Source organism: Dryobates pubescens, chromosome 35 (genome assembly GCF_014839835.1).
Source record: "Dryobates pubescens isolate bDryPub1 chromosome 35, bDryPub1.pri, whole genome shotgun sequence".
Taxonomy (NCBI): Eukaryota; Metazoa; Chordata; class Aves; order Piciformes; family Picidae; genus Dryobates; species Dryobates pubescens.
Window position 1 is genome coordinate 2,298,286 of NC_071646.1, and position 16,338 is coordinate 2,314,623.

General features: G+C 55.1%; 1 protein-coding gene across 1 annotated transcript; it reads right to left on the minus strand.

Annotated features, from left to right (window-relative positions):
* SLC26A9 (solute carrier family 26 member 9) lies at positions 1-15,873 on the minus strand. Its single transcript, XM_009905544.2, has 20 exons — positions 15,749-15,873; positions 14,556-14,695; positions 14,168-14,278; positions 13,715-13,890; positions 13,020-13,184; positions 12,056-12,208; positions 11,571-11,653; positions 11,184-11,331; positions 10,115-10,228; positions 9,556-9,633; positions 9,141-9,236; positions 5,119-5,225; positions 4,449-4,518; positions 4,117-4,209; positions 3,429-3,545; positions 2,678-2,995; positions 2,415-2,469; positions 1,496-1,641; positions 643-720; positions 1-48 (listed from the first exon to the last, which is right to left on the minus strand). The coding sequence occupies exons 1-20, from the start codon at positions 15,871-15,873 to the stop codon at positions 1-3; spliced, it is 2,421 nt and encodes an 806-aa protein (XP_009903846.1).
* Between the last annotated feature and the right edge of the window lie 465 nt (positions 15,874-16,338).

Genomic DNA, 16,338 nt, shown 5'->3' on the forward strand with positions numbered 1-16,338 from the left:
TCACAGAGCTGTCTGGGTCTCTGAGTGGAACATGCTTCCAAACATCTCCTAAAGGACACAGAAAGCTGGGTTAGGGCTGCTGCTGTGGCAACACAGCTCAGCAGTCACCCAGAGAAAGGCCACCAGAAACTCCAATCCTCCCCAGCCCTCCTCTGCAAGGGTAGCTGGTGGGGAGGAGGTTGCTCTGCTTCCAGCTCTGCCTGAGGAAGCATGAGGAAGGTCAGCTTTGGGAGGTATCTTCTTCCAGGGACCTGGGTTCACTGCATGCAAATCACTTCCACAGTTACAGTCTGTGCTGGGAGCCTGCCTGCTGACCCTTCTTTTGGCCTTGGGCTGTATCTGGTTCCCCAAGTTCATCCCAGTGGGTGGAGGCTACAGATCTGAGTGTGAACCTGAGCTCCGTGGCCCAGAACAGGGGAAAGGATTCCCCCATGGGCTGACCTAGGAGCTCCTTCATCCAGATCCCTACCAGAGCTGACACCAGGGATGGGAAATGACTTTTGCAGCTCACTTTTCCTATTCCTCTTGCAGTTTGCCTGGCAGTGGTGCTGGGGGCTTCCCACCTAATCAATCCCAGCCAGGACTTCTCATTTCCACCTGAAGTCCACAGCTGGAGAAGTGACCCCTGGCACTGGGACTAACCTCCTCCAAGTTCTTGAACTCTGCAGTGCTTTCATCTGCAGACTCCTCATAGATGGAGAGCTCTGTCTGGTTCGGCTTCTGTGCAGGAAAGAAGCAAATCCACGAATTAGCAGAGGGCAGGGTGGAAAAGGACTGAAAGCAGTGATGAAGCCAGGCTGAGAACATCACACGTGCTCCAAGGGAAATGCCCAGGAGGAAGGGGCACAGGAAGAATCCTGTTTTGATTGGCTTTCACCTCTGGCTGACCTGGAGCTTCCATATCTCCCCACTGAGATACGAGATACCTTCTACTCGTAAGCTGACGCTGCCCTGGTTCCACCTCCAGTTATCATGCAATAAACTGACCCATATAGGAGGGAACAGCTTCTCTGACCCTGTGCCATCAGCACGTGCAAAGCCTGCCATGGCCTCTCCTGCTCCCACCAAGGGCAGCTCTGGTGGATGCTGGGGCTGTGTGAGGACAGGGGCATGAGCTTTGCTTCGCTTCCCTTTCACTTCCGAGGGCCAAATCCTGCCTTTGTGTGCAGCTTTGTGTTCCAGCTAGCACCCAAGTGAGGGCAAAGCTCTTTTGGCTTCTCCAGGCTGGGACAGCACTCATCTCCAAGCCAGGGGTTGGCAGAAGACATTGAGACTCCTGCATTCCCATTGGACTCAATCTGTGCTTGGCCTCTACGTGAGAATTAGGGCACGGAGTGTTTTGTTGCGTTCAGACCTTTACCACCCGAGATAAAGAAGAGGCTTTATTGGCTGCAGCATTGAGTTGTTGTTTTCCCTCTGTGCTGACACAGCCTGGGAGCCTAATGGGAGAGGAATGTGAGCTGGGGGGGGGGGGAAGGCTGGGGAGCAAATTTACCTCTTCTAGGATGGGAGGGTGGACAACTTCTTTGATGTTTGCCAGGGCAAACAAAACAGCGTCGTGGGTTGTCAGGAAGATGTGGCTGCGGTCCAGGCCTCCTTCCTCGAAGACCCCCCCTGTGCTAATGTCATTGTACACCTGGGCTGAGGGAGAGGGAAGGGCAGGTGAGCAAGAAGGAAACCCAAGAAGCTTTTGAAGGTCTGCATGGCTGGCAGTGGTCCTCTAGGGCTAAAGCAAGGTCGGGATGCCTGGGCAAGCAGCAGGTTTGCTACAGGAGGCATAGGATCATAGAATGGTTTGGGCTGGGAGGGACCTTAAAGATCATCTACTCCAACCCACCAGCCCAGGTTGCTCAAGGTCTTGACCTTAAAGATCATCTACTCCAACCCACCAGCCCAGGTTGCTCAAGGTCTTGACCTTAAAGATCATCTACTCCAACCCACCAGCCCAGGTTGCTCAAGGTCTTGACCTTAAAGATCATCTACTCCAACCCACCAGCCCAGGTTGCTCAAGGTCTCATCCATCCTGAACACCCCCTGGGAGGTGGCATCCCCAACCCCCCTGGGCAATCTGTGTCTCCCCACCCTCACTGTCAAGAATTTCTTCCTGATAGCCAGTCTAAATCTCCCCTCTTCCAGCTTAGAGCCAGTATGAGAGGGGAGGGATCTATTTTTCTGCATGCTGCATGTGGAGATGTTCCAGGCCTGCCACTTCCCAAAGGAAAGGACACATTTCACACACACAGCACAGTATTTTGTGTCCCTGTCCCCCCCCTTTCTTCTGTTCTCTTTCATCTGTTCTGCTTTGGCTCAATGAAAGGCTGAGAGCTTGCAGAGCTTGCAGGCAGGTCCCTGTCTGTCAGGAGCACAGAAGTGGGGGAAGATCACATGGAAATGTGTTCTTTGTGGATTCTTACCCTGCACATTTGCCAAGAACACTTTAATCCCAATCTTCTGGTAACTGGAACACAGCTAGGAGGGATGAGAGGGGAGAGAGAGGATTAGTAACACTCCTGCCCCAGCTTTGTGTTTATACATCGAGTCTTTCATCCCAGGCTTTGCAGGTGTCTTGGGGATACTGAAGGAGAAAGCCTTCCACTGAGGAAGGTAAACATCTTAATCTGAGGTGCCCAAGAGAGCAGAAGGTACCTGGGTGATAAGGTTGTGGCCCAGAACTGACCTTGCCCAGTGCTTTAGTGCCCATGAGGTCAACAAAACACACTCCACTCATGTCCAGGATGATAGTGTGGAAGCTGATGTAGGGCGGTGCTGCCATCACAGGGTCAACATCTGCTGCAGGCAGGATGCTGAAGGTGCTGCCCTGCAGGGCAGTGGTGCTGCCCAGCTCGCTGGAGGAGTGCACCTGCCCAGCACCGCTGCCCAGGGGTCGGAAGGTGACGTAGGAGATGCTGGCACCGTTAGCGGTTGTCTGGTTGTTGTTGGTATCTGTTGGGGAGGTGCCTTCAAAGTCTTTCTGGAGCTCTTGCAAAGACAAGGTCTGCAGTGAAGCAGAGGGGCACAGGCAGCTCAGGGCACTGCTGAGTGGCACCAACCCAGCAAGGCAGCTCAGCAGTCACCCAGAGAAAGGCCACCAGAAACTCCAATCCTCCCCAGCCCTCCCCCCTGCAAGGCTAGCTGGTGAGCTGAAAGGCTGCCACAGATGCAGGCTCAGAGGAGGAGGGCAAGCTCACTGTCTAGCAAAGCATTCACCACGTTGCTGCTCTCCTCAGCTCTGCAGCTTCCTTGTTCCCAACCATTCCCAGCTCTCCTGCATCGTAAGGTTTTGGCTATCGAGAGGGGAGGTGGGGGAAGGGCAGAAGGCGAGAGGTGGCAAGCGTAGGTAGGAAGGCAGCGCAGAAAACCCTGTGTCAAGAGGAGCTGTGTGATGGGAACTTGGGAGTCTGCCAAGAGAGGAACCCAGACTGAGTTACCTTGTTCTGCCTCAGTAAGAATTTGGGCAGCTTTGGTGGTGCTGGTGCTGTGCCCTTCTCCTGCCGCTTCGCATATTTCTTCCTGGCTAAGTAGACTTTGCCAGGATCCACTCCTGTCTGTGGGGAAGAGGCAGAGGTTTAAGGGCAACAAAGCTGGGGAGGGGTCTGGAGCACAGCCCTGGGAGGAGAGGCTGAGGGAGCTGGGGTTGCTTAGCCTGGAGAAGAGGAGGCTCAGGGGAGACCTTCTTGCTCTCTCCAACCCCCTGAAGGGAGGCTGTAGCCAGGTGGGGGTTGGTCTCTTCTCCTAGGCAAGCAGCACCAAAAGAAGAGGACACAGTCTCAAGCTGTGCCAGGGGAGGTTCAAGCTGGATGTTAGGAAGAAGTTATTCCCAGAAAGAGAGATTGGCCATTGGAATGTGCCAACCAACAACATCATCACCAACTTGCTCATGCAGAGGGAGGAGAGGCTTGCAGTAACTCTGCTTTGGCAGGGCTTGGAGGGGGTTAACTGCCAGGGTTAGGCATAACCTCTCAACTGAGCTTACAAACAGTCCTGAAGACCGGGGAGGAAAGGATGGGGGAGTAGAGGATGGATGTGACCATCTTGTGTGGTCATCCTAGGCTTACTCATCTCTGTGTAGCCATAGAGGAGACAGCAAGGGCAGCCCTGAGCCAGGGCATTGCTCACCTTGGCTATGATCTTCTCACGGAATATCTCTGAGTTGGCAAAGTAGAGTGGTGAGCAGTAGGTCACAATTTTTATCCCATTAATTTCATGTACCTGCAACAGAGAGAAGAGCTGAGAGCAGGCCTGGTGAGCTGGTGGGGTGTGGGGGTGCAGGCTGGCTGGGAGGTCAGGCAGCAGCTAACTGGGAAGGTCAAACTGAAGGGCAGCTCTCCTGCTGCCCCCCGAAACAAGCAGCAAACCTCCTGGCTGGGACAGAAACTGGGGCCTGATCCTGTTGGGTACTGGTGGCAACGAGGAGCATTTTCTCTCAGGGTGCTTTAGCTTCTGCTCACCTTGCTGTAGGCTTTGGGGTTCTTGTAGATGTCAGTGGAAGTTACCTGGCCCAGGGCAGAGCCGTTACGGCTGAGGAGAAAAGAGGTGAGCAGAGTTAGAGCCAGCGGCGCAGGGGAGGAAAACTGCTTTGCCTCGCATTCCATCCCAGGATTGTGAACCTTTGCTGGATGGAATTACTCAGCTTTCATCCCTGCAGAGCCTACAGGGCACAACAGAGTCAGCACTTTGAGATCCCAGGCTGGGAAATATTAATAAAGGGCTTTGCTGGATTAAAAGTGGTCTGAAAGCTTCCCCCTGCTCTCTGCCCTCGCTCTTTCTCAGCAGGATTTTCTGCTGGGAGCTACGCAGGTAGCCCTTTATTATTTGTGTGTGTGTGTGTGCTGAAGTAAATACCTTCTGCCTTGGGATGTGCACCTTGCTCACCCTGCACAGGAGTGGGAATGCAGGCAGTAAATTAGCTCCTGCCATTCCTGTTTGCACATTCCAGGGGCCAGGGAGGACACCTGCACTCCCCCAGGCTCCTGCCACACGTTCCTTCAAGACATGGGCCAGAGGTCAGGTATAAAAATCATAATAATCTGTCACTTCTCCTGCCACTGGGAGATTTTTGACTCCTCTCTTGGCATTTTTCCCCCTCTTTTTTTTGTTTTTTGGTGGAGCAGTACTTACAACTGGGTATGGAAAACCACAACCAGCACGGAAAATCCCACGCCCACAGCGACTCCGTAGGGAAGGCTCAGGAAGAAGGCCGACAGGAAGCTCACCAGCCAGACCAGCTGCAGGAAGAGAAGGGCACAGCACATCATTTTCATGGAGTCATGGGGTTGTTTTGGGTGGAAAAGCCCTCTGAGATCATTGAGTCCAACCACCAACCCAACCCCACCATGGCTGCTAAACCCTGGCCCCAAGTGCCATGGCCACAGGGTTCATGAACACCTCCAGGCATGGGGACTCCGCCACCTCCCTGGGTCAGGTTCCAATCCCTGACCACTCTTGCAGCAAAGAAATTGCTCCTGATCTCCAACCTAACCTTCCTCTGGCACAACTTCAGGCCACTGCCTCTCCTTCTATCACCTGAGACTAGGGAGAAGAGACCAACTCCCACCTCACTCCAATCTCCTTTCAGGGAGCTGCAGAGAGCAATGAGGTCTCTCCTCAGCCTCCTCTTCTCTAGACTCAACAACTCTCAGGTCCCTCACCAGACCTATTCTCCAGACCCTTCACCAGCTTTGGTGCCATTTTCTTTGCAGTGAGGGTGGGGAGACACTGGAACAGGTTGCCCAGGGAGGTTGTGGATGCTCCCTCCCAGGAGGTGATGAGGGTCAAGTTGGATGAGGCCTTGAGCAACCTGGGCTGGTGGGAGGTGTCCCTGTCCATGGCAAGGTGTTTGGAACTGGATGATCTTCAAGGTCCCTTCCAACCTAAGCCATTGTATGATTCTATGATGCCCTCTGAGGATTATTATCAGGTCATGCTCAAGACTGATAAAACAACACTTTGACCTTGGACAAACTCAGAGTAACTTTGATGACTTCAGCAGCTTAATTTTGTGTCTAAATGGTTGAGTTAGGGCTTTCCCCCTGGGGTGTATCTGTGGTGTGATCCCTGCCACTGAAACACAGCCAGAGTTAGGCCACCTGTGGTCTGACATCACCCAGAAACACTGTTCCCCACTTTTGGGGCAGGACACTGAATCTAGTTCAAATTCCAAGGAGATTAAGGTCAGGGGAGTGCAGTTCACTCCCTTGGCATCAGCCTGATCCCTGCACCTCTGGGCTCTCCATGGTTGCTGGTACCACAAGGTTTGTTCCAGCAGCTCCATGGAGACACAGCACAGCTGGGACAGTGGGGCTGGCAGTGACAGATGATCCACATGGGGCAAACCAAAGAGCTTTCTGACAGCTGTTCAACACATCTGGCAGAGTGTTCTCCAGACAACACTTTGTGTCTCTGCTCTGACCACCATCCACTCAGGGCTCAGCCCAGACTTTGGGCTGGGGGCTGTGGAGTCCCTCAGGCTGCCCTCATGTCCACTTCTAGAGCCAACCAAAACCTTTCATCTAACCCACGAGGCACCAGCAGAGCTCCTTCAGAGAGGTGCTTGCACTGCCAGAGATGATTCCTGGCAGGGAATCATCCTTCAGCAGCATTCCCACCCTGCCAGTCCTTGCCTGCATAGCCACATCAGCTCAGACCTCACACATCTCTGGTCCTCTCAGTCTGCTGGGCTCACTCCTAAGCATGGACCACTTTTTTTGTAGCCCATGGCCAGTGCTGGAGTGTGCCATCATCTCATGATCACAACTTCTGCCTGGACTGCTAACCCAGCTCTTCTCCACCACCTCTCAGAGCAGACCCTAGAGCAGCCTCCCTCTAAGAGAGCTGGAGAGGGACTTTTGCCAAGGGCTTGTAGTGGTAGGACAAGAGGGAACAGACTGAAGCTTGAGGAGGACAGATTGAGACTGGATATTGGGAAGAAATTGGTTGTAGCCAGGAAGGGGTTGGTCTCTTCTGCCAGGCACCCAGCACCAGAACAAGAGGACACAGTCTCAAGCTGTGCCAGGGGAAGTTTAGGCTGGAGGTGAGGAGAAAGTTCTTCACTGAGAGAGCTGTTGGCCATTGGAATGTGCTGCCCAGGGAGGTGGTGGAGTCCCCATCCCTGGAGGTGTTCCAGAGGGGGTTGGATGTGGCACTTGGTGCCATGGTTTAGTCATGGCGTCTGTGGTGCCAGGTTGGACTCTATGAGCTTTGAGGTCTCTTCCAACCTTAGTGATACTGTGAAATTCTTTCCAGTGAGGCTGGTGAGACACTGGAACAGGTTGCCCAGGGAGGTTATGGATTCCCCCTCCCTTGGAGGTGTTCAAGGCCAGGTTGAGTGGGACCTTGAGCAACCTGGGCTGGTGGGAGGCGTCCCTGCCCGTGGCGGGGGGGTTGGAACCGGCTGATCTTTAAGCTCCCTTCCAACCCAATGTGTTCTGTGATTCTCTGATCCTCTGCTTGCACGGTGGGGGGAAGCTCTCGCTGCCTCGGGCCAGCCCCTTTGGGCTCCTGCTTCCTGGGGCCGGCCGTCAGGACCCGCCAGGAGCTGTGCTGCGCGTCCACGCACGCACACACGGCACCCAGCCGTGGGAGCCCTGTTCAAACACTGTCTTTTTGTGTCAGACACTTCCAAATTCCGTTCTCACTCCCCCACACCCCCTGCCTGGGTTTATACATCAACCAGTGCCTGGAGTCCTTATCGCTGTGAAGGGCTCTCCTCGCCCTGCAGGGCTATTGTGTGAGTTCTGAAGTCACGACTCCCCAGACGCGGCGCGGGGCCGGTTTGGCTAGTTCTGGGCAAACAGGCTCCCACCGTTTGATTGGCATTTCAAACAGAGCAGGTAATAGTTCAGACCTCTCTGATATGTGCACCCAGCGTGAGGGTGCTCAGCTGGGCAGGATGGGCTCTGCCACAGCTGCTCGGGACCTTTGTTGGGGCTGTTCAGGCTGGAGGAGAGAGGACCTTCGAATCGTAGAATCAGTCAGGGTTGGAAGGGACCACAAGGATCATCTAGTTCCAACCCCCCTGCTATGGGCAGGGACACCTCACACTACATCAGGCTGGCCAGAGCCTCATCCAGCCTGGCCTTAAACACCTCCAGGGCTGGGGCCTCAACCACCTCCCTGGACAACCCATTGCAGGGCTTCACCACTCTCATGGGGAAGGGGATCAACAGGAAGGTTCTGGGCCCCTCAGGTTAGGAAAGATGTTGAGTTGCTGGAAAGTGTCCAGAGAAGGGCAACAAAGCTGGGGAGGGGTCTGGAGCACAGCTCTGGGAGGAGAGGCTGAGGGAGCTGGGGTTGCTTAGCCTGGAGAAGAGGAGGCTCAGGGGAGACCTTCTTGCTGTCTACAGTTACCTAAAGGGAGGTTGTAGCCAGGTGGGGGTTGGTCTCTTCTCCCAGGCACCTAGCACCAGCACAAGAGGACACAGTCTCAAGCTGTGCCAGGGGAGGTTTAGGCTGGAGGTGAGGAAGAAGTTGTTCATAGAGAGATTGGCCATTGGGATGTGCTGCTCAGGGAGGTGGTGGAGTCCCCATCCCTGGAGGTGTTTAGGAAGAGCCTGGATGAGGCACTTGGTGCCATGGTTTAGTTGATCAGATGGTGCTGGGTGAGAGGTGGGACTTGATGATCTCAAAGGTCTCTTCCAACCTGGTTAATTCTATTCCAATCCATTCCATTCCATTCCAAGGTTGGAAAAGGACTCTTCAGAAGGGCTTTGTGGGGATAGAATGAGAAGCAATGGTTTGAAACTGGAGCAGGGGAGGTTTAGGTTGGGCATCAGGAGGAAGTTCTGCATAATGAGAGTGCTGAAATACTGGAACAGGTTGCCCAGAGAGGTGGCTGAGATCTCATCCCTGGTGACATTCAAAATCAGACTTGGTGTGGCCCTGGGCTGCCTGATCTGGGTGGAGGTGTCAGGGAGTGTGGACAAGATGACCTTTGAGGGCCCCTTCCAACCCAATGCAATCTGTGAATCTATGAGCTGGAGGAAGGGCTGCACCAGGAGAGTGAAAGCCACCTTCTGCCAGGCACTCAAACCCCTCTCCTGTCCCCCAAATGCCTGCCAGGGGTCCACACAGTTCACCCTGCTCTGCATCACACAGCCACGAGAAGGTTGGTAGATGCCTCCCACCCATCCCCAGGCACTCACACAGTCCAGCTTGCTCTTCTTCCACAGGTAGAAGGGGTCAGCCAGCTGCTTGAGGGAGTTTTTCAGGTTCACTGCGATGAGGGCTCCCAGCACAGACTGGTGGAGGAGAAAGGATGGGCTGAGAACGTGCCACAGGTTGCAGGAGATGCTTCCTGCAGTGTCTGCATTCCTTGCTCCAGGTGCCACCAGGGAATGGGAAAGGCTGATGCTCACAAAGCCCTCCCTTGGGTCTGAGCATGATCATTTCACCTGCTCTTGCTTCCAGAGACTGTGTGCAGGCAGGACCCCAGGCCAGGAACAAACTGTGCTGGGCAGCAGTTTGCATCAGGGCTTTTTTGGATCAGGACTCTGCCTTCCCTTGGGTGTGGAGGGTGTGATGCAAGGGCCAGGCTGTTTGCACAGATGTTTGTCTTACCTTGGGAAGAGGTTCCAGGTAGATCCCCAGAGCCAGCATGGTCACCATAACCACCAAGGCCACAAAGAAACTTGCCACCTACCACAAAAGCAAGAAACCACCTCAGCAAACAGCAGGCTCTTCCTAACCCCCCTCTGGGTCTTTCCTCTCCTGCTTTGTTTTTTTCAGCCAGCAGCACACCTGGGCACTGCAGTGCTTTATGCAAGGCTGGGATCTGGCAGAGCTCACAGATAACCTCCAAACTTCCCTCTGCTCGGCTGGAGAATGCAGATTTACAGCCTCACATCTGTGAGCAACCCCAAGAGCCACCCAGGGACCAAAATGGGTTTGGGGAGGGAGGAAACTCTGCTTTAATAAGAGCAAAGTGAAGCCCTCCTCTATGGAGCTTCTCCAGAGCTGGCAGCAAGCAGTGGCTGCAGGGGGATGTGGTCGGGAAGGGAAGGGAAGAGGGGAAGGGAAGGGAAGAGGGGAAGGGAAGGGAAGAGGGGAAGGGAAGGGAAGAGGGGAAGGGAAGGGAAGAGGGGAAGGGAAGGGAAGAGGGGAAGGGGGAGGCACTGACTTGTGATTTCCCTCCTGCCCCATCCACAGCAAGAGTGACGGAGAGAGCGCAGCAGATCACATGGATCTTGAAGAAGGACCCAAAGAAGTTGCTGCAGCCCAGGGCCAGCATTTCCTGTGGGGATGGAGGAAGGTGGTGGTCAGAGAGGGCAGCTGCCCCTCCCGCCCTGCCAACGTGGGAGCTGCCAGGCAGAAAGGGAGTGCCTGAGGCTGGGGTGTGTGTGGCCAGGGAAGGGACCTGAGTTCCCTGCAGGGTGTCCCAGACCCCTTCCTTCCAGTAAGGGCTGGGATGGGCTCTGGTGTACCAGGGAAACCTGGACTCCCAGGCCCACATAAACACGTTGTCATCTGTTGACACACTGAGGGCAGGGCTTCACACGGTATGTGTGGCTGTTATTGAAAGCTGCCAGTGTGCCAGTGATGATGAAAGAGGATTATTTAATGTCCTGCCTCTCAGAGTGGCTAGGTGACACACCAGGAATCCAGGTCTTTCTCTGCTCAGTGAGAGGCTCCTGGGCCTCGTTATGCTCCAACAAGCTGCAGAACTGCTCCCGGTGCCAGCGCTGGGAGATGAAGCCTCAGGTCTGGAGGCTGAGCAGAGCACAGAGCTCAGCCTAAGGCTTGCTTGCCTTTTGCAGGTCCTCTCCAAACCACAGGAGATGGCTCCACCAGGTCCCTCCCACCAGGACCCCTGCGTGGCAAGCTGAGCCTGCATGCACGGGAGCAGCAGGGCTGCTTGGAGCAGAGCACTTTTGAAAGCTCCCTGGTTTGTGGTGAGGCTGCTGCAGCCCTGGAGCAGGCTGCCCAGGGAGGTTGTGGAGTCTCCTTCTCTGGAGGCTTTCAAAACCCCCCTGGATGTGTTCCTGTGTGGCCTGCCCTGGGTGACCCTGCTCTGGCAGGGGGGGTTGGACTGGATGATCTCCGGAGGTCCCTCACAACCCCTAACACTCCGAGTCTGTGGTTCCTGCTGTGAGCTTTGGCTGAGGGCAAGGGGAACCTTCCTGCTGTGAGCTTTGGCTGAGGGTAAGAGGAACCCTCCTTGGCTGTGTCCTTCCCAGCCCAAGCCTTACCTGGTTGGGGTCCACGTCGTAGCCATGCTTGGCTGCCAGCGTTCTCCCCATGGCCAAGTTGATGACGTAGCTCACGATGGCCAGCGAGAAGGCTGTGCCAATCATGTCCTTCCACTTGGGCACCAGGGGCAAGGTGGGTGCTGGGAACCTGCACTCAGAGAAGAGGTGAGGAGCAGCTGTGACACCAGAGAGTGACATAATCCTTGTCTGCACCGGGGACAGCTCGAGGGGATGGTGGCAGTTGTGCAACAGGGAGCAGCAGTCCTGGAAGGGGACTGTGGTATGGCAGGGAAGAGTGAGGTGTTCTCCAGGGAGAAGGAGGAGGAGGAGGAGGAAGAAGGAAGGGAAATGATCTGGAAGTTGAGTCAGAGCTGCTGCTGCACTTACCCCATGCTGATCTTTCCAACTACTGGCATGCCATACTTCTCAGGCATGCTGAAGCTGCCAGAGATCGCAGTGGCAACGATGACCTGAAAAGCACAGAGAATGGAAGAGCAGGGAGCAGAGGGAGCCCTGAGGGCTCTCAGGAGGACTAAGCCCAATGGGCTTCTGGGGCTGACAGGAGGAAATCAGCATCAAAATTTGGGCTAGGAAAAGAGAGAACCTCCCCACCAAGAGCTGTGTTCCTCATCCTCAGCATCACCAGGATGCAGGTACAGGGCATCAGAGGCGTCACAGAATGGCTTTGGTTGGAAAAGACCTCTGAGATCGTTGAGTCCAACCATTCTGACCCCAAAGCAAGTGTCCTGTTCAGTGTGTAGATGCTCTACATGATGAGCCCAATGTGATCAGAGGTGGGTGTCCCAGGGCTGTGAGGTGAGGGTGGAAGCTGTCTCCTGGAGGGCCTGAGGGGCAGCTCCTGCATCACTTACGATGATGATCTCCATGGGGATGGGCATCCGGATCCTTTTCATATACTTTAAGTTGAGCTCCTTGACAATCATCAGGAGCACAGCACTGACCAAGGCATAGACCAAGGAGGCCACGTTGGTTTGGGGCAGACCTTTGCAAATATCAATGAATGTCTGAAGGGGAGAGAAAAGGAGAAGGTGTCACGGGGAACCAGAGGCAACGTGGACAGCACAGGGGAGGTCACTTGTTACCGCAGTCAACTGCAAACACCCTGAGGTGTGACAAGGGTGAGAAAAAAGCTAGAAACCCACTGCTGAGAGACCAGCAGCTGGCCCTGGGTCTGTTAAATGCAGTCCTGGCTGCACCAAGGCAGGATGCATCCATGGAAGATGCAGGAAGGGGCAGGCATGGGCAGACCGGCTCACAGTGAGGGTTTCTGTTGCTAAGCATCATGCAAGGCTCCTGCTGGCGAGCAGCACAGCTCGTGCTCTCCCCAGATCCCAGCCCCATTCACAGAATCACAGAACAGTACAGGTTGGAAGGGGTCTTCAGAGTTATCAAGTCCAACCCCCCTGCTAAAGCAGGATGACTCAGGGTTGTCCACACAGGAATGCATCCAGCTGGGTTTTGAAAGTCTCCAGAGAAGGAGACTCCACAACCTCCCTGGGCAGCCTGCTCCCATGCTCCATCACCCTCACTGTAAAGAAGTTCCTCCTCATGTTGAGGTGAAACCTTCTATATTCAAGTCTGCATCCACTCTCTCTGATTAGAGACTGGCAGAGAAGGGCCCAGATGATGCTGTGCAGAGAACAGAAGGCAGCAGTGGGGGGGTGCTGGGCTGGGGGTGGTGCAGACAGCAGCGTGCCCCCATCCCTCCTCCCTTCCCTTCTCTCCAAGCCCCCTTTTGCCTGGCAGGGATGGCAGTGGTGGTGGTGGCTGGGGGGAGGAGGTGCAGGGAAGGTCCCTGTCCGAGCCCCCACTTACATAGACGATAGCTAAGGGCCCGGTGTAAGACGGGACTGTCAAGCCGAAGACGTACTTGAGCACGGAGATGAGGATCTGCAGCCCTGCTGCTGTCATGAAGCCCCTGATGAAAGACTCTGAGAGGTAGATAGCAACAAAGCCAAACTGCACGAGTCCCAGGCACAGCTGGAGGAGGACAGACAAGCTGTGGTTAGAGGCATGCCAGCCTGGCAGGGCGAGGTGGGGAGCCCAGACGTGCCCCTGCTGGGCAGGCTGCTGCTCTGGGAGAAGATCCACCCCTCCCACACATGGCATGGGCTGGGCTGAGCTGGCTGTCCCAGACAGGGATGGGGAGAGGAGAGCTGCAGGGTGTTGGGGTGTCATCCCTGACTGCTGGCCTCACCCTTGGCTAGTCACAGAATCGTAGAACCGTTGAGGTTGGAGGAGACCTTTGAGATCATCATCAAGCCCAGCTGCTCCCCCAGCGCTCACAAGCCCACCACTGCCGCTTGGTTCAGAGAGTTTCACACCCAGACTGAAGCTGGGGTGGGATCCCATCCAAATCTCTGTGCTGAGGCATCAGCCACTTTGAGGTGGGGCCTCTTCGAGCATCTGCTGCTAGAACATCTCTGCCCCGGGGAGAGAGCCTGGCTGACTCCACGTGGATCAGCTCTGGCCAGAGGACAGGGCAGAGGTGGCATGCAGCGAGTCCTTACTTGTATGATGGCTGTCAGGCAGGCTAAGGTGGCAGAGATCTCCAGCCTGGCAGCTTCCATGGCCGTGGTGTTCAGGCTGGTCTCGTTGGTGGTGTGGTTGAAGTACTGGAAGTCTGACTCTGGAGCCAGCTCATTGCAGACGTTGCCAACAATAATGCTGATGACTGCAAAAGTACCTGCAGCACAAGGCAGTGATGTCAGTAGGTCTCTCTAGAGAGCATCCTGACCTGGGAGGCACCTGCAGAGGTGACCGAGTCACCCAGCCCAGCACTGCAGCCAGCCCTGAGGCAAGAGGTGGCAGCAGCTCGCTGGGGTGAGAACCAGGCTCTGCAGCCTGAATCAGGGATCCCATAAAGCCTTGATGGACCAGACACGGCCAAACCTCCCTGTTCTGGGACACCCCAAGTATTCCCAGCCGGGCCTCGGGCAGACAGGTGCTCTGCAGGCTCTTACCTGGGACCATCTGATGGATCCCACCCAGGAAGAGGTATATCACCAAGGGGAAGAAGGAGGAGTAGAGCCCATTGACAGGAGGCAGATTGGCCAGCAGTGCAAAGGCCATCCCTGGAAAACACAAGGGAAATGAGCAGGTCAGCCAGGTCTGGGCAGCTGGTGCCAACCCCACGCTCTCCTCACACTCACATCAGCTCCCAGCAGCTGCTGCAGGCAGCACAGGCTGCTCCTCCTGGGCAGGAGAGCCCAAAGAGGGCAGGGATGAGCCCCACAGGGACAACCAGGCTGGAGGTAGAGACTGGGTTGAACTGGGCTCCCATCTGCAGATCTTAAACTGGCAAAGTGCTGCTGTCTCCTCTTGGTGACCCCCAGAGTGCTGGCGACTCACCCTGGGGCACTTGGATCGTCCCTGCGCTGAGCCCTCCGAGGACATCAGGCAAAATGTAGTCCTTAATCTTGTACTTGGGAAGCCACACAAGGATTGGGAACAGGCTAAAGAGGGTGAGCTTGAATCTGGAAGCTGAACACCTGGAGGAGACACAGGGAATTAATCCCAATAAGTAAAGAGAGAAGGAAGGAAGAGGGCTGGGAATTGAGCAAGTGAGGCATCAAGGAAGGGTCCTCCTAGGAACATCTCAGCCTTTCTCCCACACCAAATCCTCAGCCCAGCATTTGGTGCAGAGCCCTTCCCAGTGAGTGCAAGGCTCTTGTGGTTAACTGGCTGAGCATGGCATGGAGGAGGATTGTGAGGATGTTCCTGACTTGGGGGGCGAGGGGGTCCCCAGTGCCACAGCTGGAAGGAGAACCTGCACAGAGCGAAGCACTTAGCTCCCCAACATCTTGATGCCCTTCAGGTAGGGACCAGAGGAGCTGTAGGGAGGAGACACAGCTCAGAGAGCCAGGGGGCAGCTGCACAGAGCCAAAGATGAACTTTTCCAGGTGCTTGGTCAGAAAACCCCAAGTGTGTCTCAAGAAGGTTGCTTCTGGGCTGGCACATGCAGCATCTCACATCTCCACCTGCTAATATCTTCTCTCTCCTGTGTGGCTGCTGCCTCTTGCCAAGGAATGAAGCTCAGTTTCCAAGGCACTGATAAGCAGGGGTGTTAGGAAGGTCAGCAATAATTTTAATCAGCAAGCTGATAAAAGGAAATCCCAGCTGAAAAGCTGAAAGCAGCAATCCACAGCCCCACACAGACATCCCCACTTCTACTTGCTTGGGTGGGTTTTCCCCCCCCACCTCTATTAATAAAACCTTGGAAACCAGAAACCAACAAATCCCAGATCCCTCTTCCCCTCCTTTGCCTGACAGCCTGGCAGCATTGAGAAGAGCAACCAGCTTGCATTTCTCCTGTGCTTTCCATCCCTCAGAGCCCTGAAATGATCTTCCAAGGTCTCCCAAAGTAAACTCAACCTTCCCAAGGTCAAATGGGAGCTCTGCAGGATCACAGGATGGAATCGCTGCATCGTCTGGGTTGGCAAAGACCCTTTGAGATCATGGAGTCCAGCCGGGTCAGGAATTACATCCCCGTGCCACACCAGGTCTGGCTGGCACCTACCCTCACCTCTGGCTCCCTGCATTACCTGAAGTGGTTTCTCAGCTTCTCCCCGAGGGGGTAACTTCTGCTCTTCTTCTCAAACTCCTCGTCGAAGAGGCTGACCGAGTACGCAGGACGCTCGACGACGTAGCGAGGCCTGGCCTGCTTCATCTCTGCACCACGGAGAGATTTCCCAGGGGGAGCAAAAGACAGTAAAAAGGTTAAAAAAAAAGAAATACATTAAAATTAAATAATTAAAAAGAAATTAAAGAAAAAGCAAAGCCAAGAATGTGCCTGGAGCTGGCCCCACCTGCACCATAGCAGACCGGACACCTCCAGCGTCTGGGAGCTCTCCCCGAACATCTCCACCCTAAATAGTTTCCCCGTGGCGCAGAGGCAGGTCCTGGGAGTGGCTTCTCCCAGCACCAGGGGCTGCTGCTGCTGCTGCTGCCTGGCACAAAGAGCTTCCCCAGCTGTTTTGGGGGTGATGCTGATGAGTGATGCCATGGGAAGGGGACCCTAATGAGCCCCGGATTGTCTGGCAGGTGAGCACGGGTGGCAATCAGAGAGCTCTGCCACCGACTTGCCTTTTCGCCTGGGGCAAGCCACTTGACCTTGCTCCTGCCTCAGTTTCAC

Coding starts and splice junctions, on each gene's coding strand:
- SLC26A9 (XM_009905544.2), bottom strand. CDS start 15,873: ATGAAGCAGGCCAGGCCTCGCTACGTCGTCGAGCGTCCTGCGTACTCG. Junction 9,634..10,114: donor GGGCAGGAGGGAAATCACAA/GTCAGTGCCTCC, acceptor CTTTTGTGGTAG/GTGGCAAGTTTCTTTGTGGC. Junction 9,237..9,555: donor ACCTGGAACCTCTTCCCAAG/GTAAGACAAACA, acceptor CTCCTCCACCAG/TCTGTGCTGGGAGCCCTCAT.